The 14,148-nt window shown below is 37.8% G+C and overlaps 1 protein-coding gene across 4 annotated transcripts in view; it reads right to left on the bottom strand.

Moving 5' to 3' along the window:
- Positions 1 to 971: 971 nt before the first annotated feature.
- Positions 972 to 14,148, bottom strand: part of TBC1D5 (TBC1 domain family member 5) — a 307,207-nt gene continuing 294,030 nt past the window's right edge. For all 4 annotated transcript variants that reach the window (XM_015281811.4, XM_015281808.4, XM_040696662.2 and 1 more), the window contains 3 exons: positions 11,555 to 11,634; positions 10,662 to 10,838; positions 972 to 4,860 (listed from right to left, as the gene is read on the bottom strand). In XM_015281811.4, coding sequence (XP_015137297.1) covers positions 4,573 to 4,860; positions 10,662 to 10,838; positions 11,555 to 11,634 — 545 coding nt within the window. In that variant the 3' untranslated portion in view covers positions 972 to 4,572. The remainder of the gene's footprint in view (positions 4,861 to 10,661; positions 10,839 to 11,554; positions 11,635 to 14,148) is intronic.

Below are 14,148 nucleotides of genomic sequence, written 5' to 3' on the forward strand. Positions count from 1 at the left end.
CTCAGAGCTCTATAACTGCACGTGACAACTTAAGCAGCAGAGCTCGGATAGTGCTTACAGGGTTTTCCATGTTGTCACCACAAAAGACAGCAGAAGCGTTAAAGCAGTGGGATCTGAAGGATCAAATTCCCACCATTCATAGCAAGGGGAATGGCAGCGTCTTCCCTATGAAGATGGTATGTCTTTAGTTCATCCTGCAGCCAAGCATCAGCTATATGACTTTGCAACTTAGAAGCAAAGACAGGTTTGTACCAACTCAGCTGGCATAATCAAACCAGGTACGTAAAGACATGCAGCACACTGTAGCACATAGTTGCTGTACCTTGTGTATGCCTTGAGGTAAATGCAACCTTTTGTATCCAGCAACATTATTGTCTCACTTTTGTGCTATATTGTTTTCTCACATTTAATTATGTAATGCTCTTCAATTGCACTTACTTCAGCAGTGTGGGACCAAATTCTTCTGATACAATCCTGCTGCTGTCAGCTGAGCTATTACTACTGGATTTCATCTGGCTCACTGTTTGAAAGAGCAAAACCTGCTGAACTGATAAGTGTACTATTATTAACCCCATTCTGACAGTTTTTGTGATTACAACAGTCTTAGAAGTTCTGTTCAAATTCAGAATAGAAGACGGTTCCTGCCCAAAAGAATTTGCAGCTTAAAAGCCTCATGTTTCATCCCTTGCTACTTGTCTTCTGTTTCTAGAGTAACAACGCATTTTACCTCTTGCAGAGTCCTCCCAATACCTCTGACACTTTTTTTTTGTGGTTAAATATATTGTGAGCATCGGGCAAACAAGTTGCCTGTGTGCACGTTTCAAGTTGCTGTTTCTCCAATGACCTTCTTTCATGCTCTTTCATCTCCAAATTTAGCTCGCTACTAAAGTGAGAGTCTAGAGACACAGGAAATACTAATGCAGACTGTATATAATCACTTTTAAAACAACAGCACAGATTATGAGACGGTGTAATCGCTATTCTGTAGCCAAATGAAGTTTATTTTATGAAACTGCACCTTTTCAAGTCTAATAAACCATTACAGACATTCATTCCAGACCAACACATGCAGCACAGAATCAAAAGTATTATTTAAGGGCTGACACTCAGAACATGGAAATCTGTTCAAGATTGCTGTGTCCATATTTGAACAGATGACACTGTAACTGTCAGGCACAAGTGTCCCACAGACATTAAACCTGAAATTTAATCTTTTTAAATGTTGCTTCAATGCCCTCTAATGAGGAGAGAACATTGTAGAATAAAGGGAACCATTTACGAATGTGCAATAAAGTAAGAGATTCAGAAAAGTACTGTACAGATACTGAGATGGGGACTGAGATGAGATGATGAAACCATAACAAGTTTAATGAAATAGCAGAAAGGTTATACCACTTTAAATCTTGTACATCATTGTCAGATAGAATAAATATGGCAAAATAGGAAATGTTCTGCACCATTTGGGTGAGATGAGTGATGAACAATTTGATTCCCTGGATCAAATACATAAAATCTGATTAAAATATTAATAATACATCTGCTTATATAGATAATGGAGCAGTTTTAAAGTTTCTAATAACCTTTGTTTTGAGAAATCATACTTCAAATATTCTAATAAAAAAGCTTTTCCTTCTGTGAAAACAGCACAAGCACAACCCAGGTTAATTCTTTCTTTAATAAAGTGGGCTAGATGTTCTTCTGGGATAAAGACACAAAGTTCCACAACTAAATGAATACCCAGTCAAAATACCATACTGCCTCTCTGCAGTATATACAACTGATATGACATGCAAAAGACTTCAAACAGCCATAAATTACAGATGTAAGATACAGTACAACAGTTTCAAATACATATCTTAATCCCATATTAGCTATTAATGGAAGTTTTCAATGCATATCATTTTTCTATCTTGTTACTGGTATCCATGAACATTATGAGTGGGTCTTTTCTGGGGAAAAAGAAAAATCTTGCATTTCAAATGACAATTTATTTCTCAGCATATTCCTAACATAAAGCAAGACAGGATGATGGTTTGATATTGTGTCTTACAGGCTTATCTGATTTAAAGAATATATAAAATTTTAGCTATCTCTGTAGCATGTTTAAGTATTAGACAGCAAATCTGTGACGTGGAAGGACATGGTATAACCAAAGCAGATTCGTTTACTGTTACTTGCTCCAATCTTACTTGCATAATAATCTCTCTGCTTCTAAGGATCTTATTATATCCCTTGGCATGACAGGCATTCAGCTCAGTGGTATCCACTGCTTAGAGAAAACTTGTTAGAAACTCCAAAAATCTGTATATACTTTCAGTGCTGCTTTAAAATATGCTGTATTGAAGATACAACTAACTTAGAAAAATAAAAGAACTGTACAAATCACACTCTTCCAATGGCAATGAGACCGCCCAAGAAAACAGCAATGTGATCCCTGAAACGAACAACCAGAACAGAAATGAAAAGAATGATTCTTAAAATAATAATAATAAAAAAAGTAAAAACATTTTCCCCTGCCAAAGTTCTGGAATCACTGAAGGCTTATGTATCACAGAATATAAAACTTGTCTCTCTGTCCCCAGAATATTTCTTTCCTCTTTCCACAAGTACTGGTTGAACAGATTCCCCTTTGTTGGTAGTGTGGCACAAGCCTTGTTGAATGGGTTAAGGCTAGAAGAGCTGTAAAGACCTATAAACCCAACAGGCACCTAATCCCCTGGCATTCACACAAAATCAGGGAAATAAAATAAACCTGAAGGCAGGCATGCGTGTTTATTTCCAAAGTGATTTTTTATGAAGCTTAAAACTAAACCAAAATAAACACCTATCTGAAATGTTACTTGCTTAAGGTCTCTCATCTAAACAAAGTCATCTGACTGTTCACACCACACTGCCACAGAGATGTGTGATGCTATGCCTGCTCACAACATTCCAGTGTTTTAACATTTTACAAGGCACAGAGAATCTCAGAACTACACGTCGGCTTCTGAATGTGTAAGGATACGGCAGCTCCCATGTAATTACATGACAGCTATCTCTTAATGTCAGTCATTAACACAGACCTTGCAAAATCTAAGACCAGCAAACCACATTGCCTCATCTTTGGGATATTGTACTTAACTCCACTGACAATTACAGACTAATCAGCAAATAACTACCATTTAAAACACTATACCCACAGAAGCTTCGCCATGCAATTACAGTGTTCTTGCATGGTGTACTTGATAAGTATCTTGAAACAAAATAATTCAGATTTTGTGCTGTTGTTAGAAATGGAGTAATTTTCTAGCACAACTTCCTCTGGCTATAACTGCACAGGTACTGCATGAGCAGCAGGCTTCCTCTAGCTAACAGCTTCTTTTTGCAAATTCCGGAAGAGTTTAAAGGAATCAGTGAGTACAAAGAACCCCCATCTTATCTACTTGAAAAGAACTGTTATTAGATGCACTTGATTAGATACTTGATGGCAAAGAAATACGCTTTTCCATAGAAGAACAAGTCTTAGGGTTAATTAAAAACTTTCTGTTGGTTAATGCTGCTGCACCAGTATGTATTTTTTGCTGACTAGTAATGTGGAAATCATATAGGCATTTATGTAAACAGAATATATAGAAGATAATAGTAAGGAGACGTAAAGTGCTTTTAATTATGAACATTTTATGTCACTTTGCACTCTTCCCTGTTAAGTTACCATACTGAATAATTTTAGATCAACTGGCTTAGGTGTATACTATGAAATAATGTAATTTCCCTACTCTTTGATGGTAGTAATCTCAGTAAAATCAAAATTAATTCATGCCAGGGGAGAAAAAGCACACGGATACAAAGAGGGAAAGAGGTGAGCTGAGAGTTCTCAAGGGGAAAAATAGTAGGCAAAGGGAAGTAAGGCCCTGTTGTGTAGGTCCCCGTTCTCAAGGAATTTGTAACACATTCTACTTTAACACAGTGCTGAGGAACTATTACACAAACCTGTGCCTTTAATGCACCTCAGGCTACTGCTGGATGAAAAGAAATAAACTAGGATTCCTCAACTGAGAACAAGTGCCAGGATGATGCTTTTAATTTTTCTGATTTACATTCTCTACTTCTGTAGTCACAGTCTCTGAAGAAACAGTGGCCTTGCCTATTCAGAAAACCCAGTCTAGCATATTTTGCGGAAGGACAATATTAAATCTAGTTTGTCTTTTCCTCTTCAGATCTGATGTCAAGTACACACGCATTTCCTAATCCATTATGGTACCTAGCACATACTATTCTATGTTTTGGGAAAGCAACAGTTCTATAGTAACAAAGCTCGTAAGTAAGACAGATCTATAACTAAGAATAACTGTATATTAGAACCAGGTTTTACTGGGTTTTTACTTAAGGCAGTCATTACAAGATGTATATTCTTTTTGAAGAGTTGCAACAAAAAATGTATTTTTTTTTTTAACCTAGGCTTTTGGCAGCTGAATGGGTTGCTTTTACCTATTTTCTGTCCTTCTAATCCAAAGAACTGTCCAGCCTGTGGAACCACTGGAAGCCGAGCTGAGGTGTACCAGTTGGTCTTCCAATTTCTCTCAGTCAGTTTAGTTAGATGTCCAGTGGGCTTACAATAGCAAAGTCAGAATCTTTGCTGTTATTACTACTGTTGTCATCAGGGCTGGAACTCAGGTTGCTGGAGGAGGCTGAGATGGAGCCCATCAGAGGGTCAGAGAATACCAAAGGACGAGATGGAGCTTCTGGCTTCACTGCTGACTCCTTGAATGTCTGAAGCAACTGTGCTGGCTCAGGGACAGCATTTCTGCTTCCTTCTTCTTTGGAAACCAAAATACAGTCATCAGCACCCTTACTCTCACTAGTGCTTGAATGAGTGGCAGTCTGTAAGAAAACAGCACAGAAAGAACTGTAAGTTAGTACCCATTTTACCACTTAAAAGGTTTCTGACATACAACGGTGATTCAGGAATGGGATAAAGGAATGGTCATTATTCAAAAGTAGCAATCCCCATATCAAAAAGTAAAAAAAAATACCAAACGTATAAGCTCTGGATTCAATTATTATTGACAACAGTACAAAAGCTTTAAAATTACCATCAGATCTAGAGTTCTTATATGTTTCTTTATCACAGTGCACCTGTGCCATGCTCACAGCAGCTGGTCATCCGATGCATAAATCACAGTTGTGAAGATTTTAGGCAATTCTATTCACACTGCTGTTATTTTTCTATAGAAGTTCATGAAGACAAACTGAGGAATTTTTTTGCAGACTTGCATGTACAATGGTATCTTGCAGTTCTTCAAGAGAATGGTTTGACATAAAATTTCCTGATAAAATTCTGATCAGTGGAATCTGAGCTGTATGTCACATTTTAGTGTGCAGCATTTCAAGGCAGATTTGTACTCCCTGGGCTTTAAGGTTTGATGTAGTGGGCTGAAGAACTAAGCACTGTCTCACTTTACCAGAAAACCCAGGTCTGGGAATCCCTAATCTATCTTGTTAGATGTTTGGAAATGACTGTCCCAAAGCATTCCAATAGTGGATGATGAATAACGTTGATGTACCAGAAAATTCTCTATGATCTGGCAATCTTATATTCCAACTGGATGTATTCAGCAGAAATCCAGATTTTCAAAAGACATTGCTGCGTGTAATTAGAAGGGAAGACTGCCGTATATGGCAGGGTGGGATTTCTCCCATGTTGACAAAACTGGCAACCTATTAGCGTGGTTGCAATGTAAATGGATATTAGCCTCTAGTTTCTTCTGCAAGAGATGGATTCAACTCCTACCCAGCACTATGTTCCTCCAACAATAATAAAATTGATTTCTTGGTTGCCAATGTATCAGCACCATAACGCAACCTACCAAGTGGCCTGAGTGGGACAAGTGTCCTGAACTGGTGTGATGTTGAAAACAGTACACTGATTTCAGTAATGCAAGATTGAGGGAAAGGATAAGTATGGAAACATGCGTGCAAAACACAAGTCCTTTAGTTATGACTGAATGTAAATTCACTTTAGGGTAAAGTACAGGTTGAGAGTATTAGAGAAAAAATAAATCAATAACAATAAATAACTGAAAAAATTGGAATGAGATAAAAGAAGGCACAGTACATAAAATTGGAGTATAGAGGTCACAACAAGTATCACCAAGCCACAACTTGAATTTAAGATTTTTATGGCCTCTAGCAAAACTTGCTTTGCCAAATTTATTATTACAGCTGAAAACAATTTTGCATTGCTCTGATTAGTAATTATAGAGTAGAATACTCTTGAAAGGGATCTGTAGAGTAGCTCAGAGAGCAAACACCCACCAGTAATTGAGAAGGAATTCATTTCAAACTGTTAAAAGTCACAAACTTAGTATTAGCTGAAATACAAATGCAGAATTATGACCCGTTTCCTTACAAAACTTGTATGAATGAGAGTTCAAATACACATTTCCCTTTGTAGTAAATAATCCGTTTTGTTATCTGGTTAGTATCTAGGTACAATTATGTCTATTAAACTGTTTTGTAAATAACCCATTTGAGTGCTTTATCATTCAAATAGAAATGTCTTAAGTTCAGTTTTTATGGTCCCAACATTAGACAGCTGCCAGACTGTGCAGAACCAGAGTAGTCCAAATGTGAATAAACAACTTCCCAAATACATTCCACAAAATTAAAGAGATCTACAAGGAGAGCTACTTCTCTACTCAGGCACTTGTCATGTGAGACATCATTTGTTATTAATTAGCATTTACTCTCCTCTGGTCTGCGATGCTGTCAGTCAGCTGCCATCTCCAGGGCTGGGGCCACAGGCTACCTAGTGTTGCTGCTCTGCTTCAGTCTTGTGCCAGCATTTACCTGATTCTGTAGGCACCCAGCGCAGCCACAAGACAGGTCCAGGTGGAGCTGTTCTGGGAATCCTAAATATCATGTTAAAATTTTGCATTTTTGCCTCTCTACAAAAGAAACACGCGTTCCTTTAAACAGCAACTCTTGCGTAACTCACCTGGCTTCTTTCCACATTTCTATTTAATAGCTCCCAGTCAATGCAGTATAGCCTCATTTTACAAAATTATATGCATTATTATTCTAAGCTATCAGAATAATGTTATTTCGGTCCTCACAGCCCCCACATCAGGATGGCTCCATCTTGTGTAGGGTGACACGGATGTACTGGAAAGACTCCAGAAAATGGCTGCAAAGATAATCAAGGGGCTCCAGCATCTCTGCTGTGAGAGCTTGAACTGCTCAGCCTGGAGACTCAGAGGGATCTCATCAGTGTGTATAGAGACTTGCAGGGAGGGTGAAGAAGGGCAGAGCCAAACTCCTTTCAGCAGTGTACAGTGCCAGGACAAGAGGCAGTGGGCAAAATCTGGCACACAGGAGGTTCTCTTTGAACATCAGGAAACGCTTCTTGACTGTGTGAGCACTGGCACAGGTTGCTCAGAGAGGCTGTGGGGTCTCCTCCTTGGAGATTTTCAAAACACTCCTGGACATGGGCCTGGACAGCCTGCTCCAAGTTAGAGCAGATGGACCCAGAAGTCTCTGCCAATCTCAATCACTCTGTGATTCTGCCACAGGAATTATGACACACTCGCCCAGCAAGATCAGTGTTTTCTTTTCTTTGCTGGTGTCACCAAGGTTGGCTAACAGGCTGTCTGCCTTATGGCAGTGAACTCCAGCAAGGACCCCTGATTAGAAGCACTTTGTGCTGGTGCTGTAAATTCACAAGTTCTGCTTAAAAAAATATATTGTTTTTGCATAGTTAAAAAAGCATCCTGGTCCCTAATGAAGGGAAAAGGAAGAGAACCACTCATCCTAAATTCTTTTTGTCAGTGTTGGGCTTTCCAACATTATTTTTCATTCTATCAATATTTTCTGTTTGAGTTAAGGGACCAACAGATCACTGAAGTATCAGACAAGCAGCAGACTACATATATTGACTCAAAAATGATATAAAAGGGCCTCCTGCAAATGTTTGCTTACCCCTACAAAACGCTGGTATTTTGGTACTTTTTCCAGAGGTAAAATACCTCCTCCCTCCTTGTTCTGCCTATTTCTGGTTCAGGAAACTCATGCTGACGTGAACCATGTTTTCTCCCATCTGCTGCCACTACCAAATAAATGAAAAATGACAGAATTATACTTCCGGTAGCTTTGAAAGTTAACAACCTTACGCCCATTGCCATATGGCTTCTCCAAACATTTTTTCCTGATGAATATCAGCTACTAGCACCAGGCTTACTTCAATCTCCTTCATACCGTGAATGCATTAAAACTAACCATAAGAACACAATTCAAGAAAGCTCAGAAGAACAGCAGCTCATTTTGCCTCCTTCTCTGAATCGACATAAAGGCAAGATAATGTGTTAATTATCATTCATTATTTAGCAACAGAAGCCTTCTGTTTGTCAACCGCACACTGCTACTGAAGCCAAACATTCCAACAAATGCTCTACTTCTCTGAGCCTTTTATCTTCATTTTTCGCATTTTTAATTTTGCAGCTTTCATTTCCAAAAAAGGGCTGTATCCTTATCTTCACTTTCCAGAAAAGAGCTTGAGGCAAAAAAGAAGATGATAACTTACACTTATGTAACAACCACACACAGAAGACTCAATTACACGATAGCTACACCTGTACTTTTTCCAGCTGTTCCAGTATTGTCCCTATAATTCCACTGGAGAAAAATCTCTACAGCAAGTCACATTAAACACTACCAAACTCACAAAAACTGCAAAAACAGTAAATTTTCTTTAGCAAGAAATGCATTCATTGGACTAGAGATGGTTGGAATTCTTAAGCCCCCTGCAGCTCTCCATAAATGCTCCCAGCTTGACCTATGGCAGTCCATTTTCTTCACCGGAATTAAAAGGCAGTGATGTGGCCTCGTTTAGGCCAACAATTAACTCCAGTAATTACCACTTTAATTTCATAGGCTACTAAATTTAGCAGTTTTTTTTTTCTTCTTTTAATAAAGGTAATCCAAAGCTCTCCTCTTTCTGTTTGATTTAAGACACAGCAGTTAAACTTGATGGGCTCAGGAACAGCATGGAATTGGGGGATACAACCAGGATTGCAATGAGCATTTCTAACCTGAATTTTCTATTTTTCTTTTGGGAATAGGGGCAGTGGGAAGTTCCATATGATAACATATGAAGGGGCTAACAAGTATGAATGCACTGTATCTACAAATGTATGTCATACACTGTTAAAGCCTCATTAAATGTTCTAATGGAGCTTGGCTTGTACAGCCTCTACACACATCATTTGTAGTTGGCTTACGAGCAGCCTCACAGAGCACAATGAAATTGTGGGACCTGAAAGCGCTGCTCAGTTTAAAGGTACATATCCTGACTACACGATGGGATGAGCTCTCAATGTTTCCATTGGAAAGAAACCTGCACAGAGCAAGCTTCAGCTGCCCCACTCTCAGCACTCAAAATGCAATGCCCAAGCACTTTTCTGCTGAGTGATAGGCATCTGAGTTAGGGCTTGTCCAGCACAGGGTCTGCACACAATAATGCTGCATCCTCTTAGTTCATATAGCATTCTATCTTCCAGTTTCTATAATAAATCCAAGTAAAAATAGTAAAAAATACTATCTGCCATTTCTGCATGGAAGTAAAAAGTACTTAGTAAAAATGCTAGGAAATAAAATGCAAAAACAGGACGTCATTATGCTCCAACATGATACCATCAGGTTTTTTTTCAGCCTGTGAACCTGCCAGTACTAGGAAAAAAAAAAAAGTCATACTTTCTAATACCAAAATATAATTAAAATATTATTCATATTAGTTTATTCATAAAATGGTCTTATAAAATAATCAGGATTGTGTATCATACATCAAAGCAACTGTGCTATTATTTCAGAAAAAGTAATTGAAAATGAGTTCCTAGGTAAACTTGTCAGGAGTTAACTTGATCGCAGACTGTGCTAGACCCTGTGGTGACAGTGCTGCCGCTCATTTACAGGTGTGAGTGTCAGCTGTGGCCTGGCAGATGACTCTAAGATGGAAAAGTATATAGAAATGTGCATATAAAAAAGCAATTGCTTTGAAGATCACACTTGAGTCAGAATGAGGTTTAGAGAAAGATGGAGCTTTTACCTTTAGAGAAAAATAACTTTGTGTATGAACGTGTCCTGCTACTGAATGCTTTGTATGTGAAAATGTTTACTGGTTCAAGGAGAAAGTCAGTACAATGAAGTAAAAGTAACCTCCTTTTTATTTCCTTTTTGGCACTGGTCAAGGATACACTGCAATGCAGATAATCAGCTCTTACATAAAGGGAGGACAAAGAGAATAATCAACTGATATAGAATTATTCGCCTCCAGTTTTGAGATCTGTTTGTAAGGAATTAACCTCAGAAGTAGATTTAAAAATCCGAAAGAAGAACTACTCCCTGCAAACAATGCAAACACTTTGACTTAAATATCTGTATGTGGAGTATAATGCTACAATAGAAGAATTGATGCAAATAAGCATGACTCCATATGAACCAGTAATCTTGGGTCTCACTGCTTAAGGCCAGATCATCTCAGCAAGAATTAAGTTGTGTTTCTGACAGAACTCATCTTTTTTTAGGGTGAGTGTGATGTAAGTGGTGTGTCTCATGCAGTGTCCAGCCATGTCGAAGGGAAATGTAAGACCAATTCCATCAGTGAACTGTTTGAAATATCTTTATCTTACCTGTCGTCCTGAGATGAACTGTTGTTTTGTCATAACAGATCCCTTTAGGATATCACCGGTCCCTTTGTTCTGATTGTTGGAGCAGTAATGGTCATCTGCTATCGTGATTTGCTCATTTTCTTCAGCTTCCAGTTGGCTCTGGTTGAAACGCAAGGAACCCTTCAGAATATCTTTGATCTGTTGTTGAATGGGAGAGGAAAGACTGTAAGTTAGAAGACTGGAGGAATTCTGAATTTTTAAAGCTCCATGCAGAGTGCTTTCAAACACTATTTCCCCATAACCATTGCTTTGATGTTAGGAAATAAGTCAGTATTAATATCTATATAGGCTAAAGTAAAGATAATTGCATTGTTGTTGTTACAGAATCTGGAAAACAAATCTAAAGAGAATGAAACTGCTGATATTATTTCCTCTTATAGATTTAGCATGTCATATCACTTCTGATAAAATGAATTTCTACAGAGCAGAGGATGGTAAAATCAGAGCTTCAGATGCTCATTAACATTCTCATTTTATATATGTAGCATTTTTTCCTTAGATTGAATGACACTCAAGTGGCAACTCAATAAAATAATGGGGACATAAGTGTGATTATTATACAGCATGCACATGTTGCACTAAGAAAAATGCTGAAGTTGGAACTGCGCTGCCTCAGGTCTTGTTCAAGGGCTCTCCAAAAGTCTTCAGCAGACACCGTGCAAGTCATTTGAACTCTTTATAGCTCCATTTTACTTTCTAAATAAAAGCACTCTGCAATGCTTGATGCATTAGTATTAGTAAAACAGCTATAACAGAAAATAAAACAGCAGTATACAAAAACAGTTAAAAAGAGGAAAAAAGAGGATTAATAGTGCTGAGGGATACAGGAAGGTTAAGCTAAGCAATCATTATACCTGCTTCAAACCAGCCAAGGAAACCAGAATTTCATCTTCTTTTTCCAAGTGTTCTTGTAATATGACTTCCTGAATATTTCCTGCAACATCAAAACAAAACAAAAAAAAGTGAAGAGAGAATATTCCCTAAATAACCTCTAATGTGCTGCCAACTTACCACTGATTTATGTCCTCACAATGAAACCCTGTGACCTGCAAACACAATTTCAGACAGACCTGGAGGCTGACAACCTTATTAGCTCTGGAAGTGGGGCCAGCAAAACACATCAGTGCTGCCAGGCTACTGCTGGCTCCTGCACTGCTGCCAGACCTCTACCACCCCAAGGTACCGATGGGCTCACTGCTTATAGGCTCTAGAATAAAACATTGTCCTCTGTGGCCAATGGAATTACTTCCATCTTTGAGCCTGCAAATGCTTTGGGAGCACTTGAGAACATTTACAGAAGTCTGCTACAGCTTGCAGAGTTTGAGTAGGAGGTCAACAATTTTCATCTAGATCCCGGCCACTACAAACACTGGAATACTGTTTTTCTTTATAACATGACTCAAAGTTTCACTCCCTTTCCAGACCCTTCCTTTAGATGAAAAACTCAGGGCTGAGCAAAATTTATGAGGCAGAAGGAGATGTGCAATGCTGTCACTTCAGAAGACACCTGCCTTCTATTTCCACGGTCGTCCTCCAAGGACATGTTTCAAGAAGCTGGTGTATGGTGTGTGCCATATACACCAGAGATGGAGCTGCCATGGATTTCCCCACACCAGGGAAATTCTACATGATGCTGAGTTGCAGTCCAAACCAGTCTAGAGAACTATGCAAACTCTTCATCTATGGCAGGTCCTTCCTCAGTCTCCTAACTGCTCCTTTCCTCCTCAATCCTTAAACACCAGTGAATCTTAGTAACCCATTTACAACGTGAGATAGTATCTGTCAATTGAAAATTAAAGGACACTCTTTTGTGCCACTGACGTCTACACACACAAAGATTTGCTGCTCATGAATATCTGTAACTTAGGTACTAAACAACTAGAGCTTTGTACTATTAATCTGTACAGGCATTTCATTTGTTTGTTATTAAAAACATCTTACAGGTTCAGGACTCCGGTCAGTGAAAAGCCAAAAACAACATTGACAAGGATAAATATGAAGACATTGTCAACTTTGATAGTCCATGAAGTTTAAAGTTAAAAACATTGTGCAATATGGCTTAAATGTTGTTGTTTACAGAAAAAAACAGCAAAAGAATGAGATGTGGGAGACTGGGAGACATTACACTCTAGATTAGAGTGTAAAGGTAGAAATGTGGATTTAAAGCTCACCTATAAATGACTTCGAAATTGTGTGTGGGCCAGAAATTAGTAGTAGGTATAAATGATGAGCAGAAAGGATAGTGAGGGGAAAGGATCCAAGCCTAAACTATAAATGAACTTGTAGAGAAGCTATCTGCAAAGCAGAAGGAATAAAAGAGCTGTGGAAGGCAACAGCTGATGAGTTCTGAAAGGAGGTATGATCAAGGTCAAGAGCAGTGATGGGGTAGGATGACTCAGCTTTGTGTAGAGCTCATCCAAACAAGGAGATCAAAGTTTACACTATTTAGCACTTATTATTTATCATATTTATCGAGAAGATTCCAGCAGCGATGAAGTCAAACAGTGCAATTGAACAAAGTCTGGTATGAATCTTACATCAGAAAGGTTGCATTATGAAGGCTAGAAATAATGTGAAATTAGATCTTTCCTCAAATACATAGCACTGTGAATTGAGAGAAGGCATAACAAAACAACATTGCTTTCTTTTTTTATATCTTTTACACAGAAATAGTCTTGTCCTTCAACTTGGTAAATAAAATACGTAAACATTTACTTATAAAATTATACTTTAGATAGTGATTTTCCACTGTTTAACAAACATTAACAATTTTCTATTTTTAAAAGATTCAGAACTTTAAAACTCAGAAGTCCAAAGTCCAAGTCTTCATAGGCAGGAAAATAATACATAGTCACAATGTGAATCACTGAATTCAAGCAGTTTTTTTTTCCATTGCTCAGCATTAGAAATAAAAACATATCTGTAGTGTCTGATCCTCCACATAAATTACAAACATGCATTAGCAATTAAGGTATGCATAATGACTATGCAGATGGACAAGGAAAATCTAAAAACAATAGGCAAAAATAAAGGAATGAGAACAAATGTTGACCTTCCTCATGACGTGGAAATTATCTATTATTATTTCTGTTCTTTAAAGGTGTTTTTAAGTCAGTATTAAAAAAAAAAAAGAAAAAAAGAATATAATTGCAACCAAAACCAGCTTTTACTGTGAAGAAATGTACTGAGATTTTTAAGAATTTATGAATGGAATGATGAATGACAGCAATAAAAATCAGTACAAACATTCATATAATCACATATTTACTTTAGGAAGATTAATACCAGATTTTAGTATTAGTGTCAGAGAAAAAAATATTGAGAGTAAAGGTTGGAAACACTTCAAAGTTGTCTAATAAAGAATTGTTGCATTTCAAACATTTTTCCTTGACTTTTCAAGTACAAGATGACACGTTTTGGATAAAGGGGGCCTATTATTATTATTATC

Source organism: Gallus gallus, chromosome 2, assembly GCF_016699485.2.
Source record: "Gallus gallus isolate bGalGal1 chromosome 2, bGalGal1.mat.broiler.GRCg7b, whole genome shotgun sequence".
Classification (NCBI taxonomy): domain Eukaryota; kingdom Metazoa; phylum Chordata; class Aves; order Galliformes; family Phasianidae; genus Gallus; species Gallus gallus.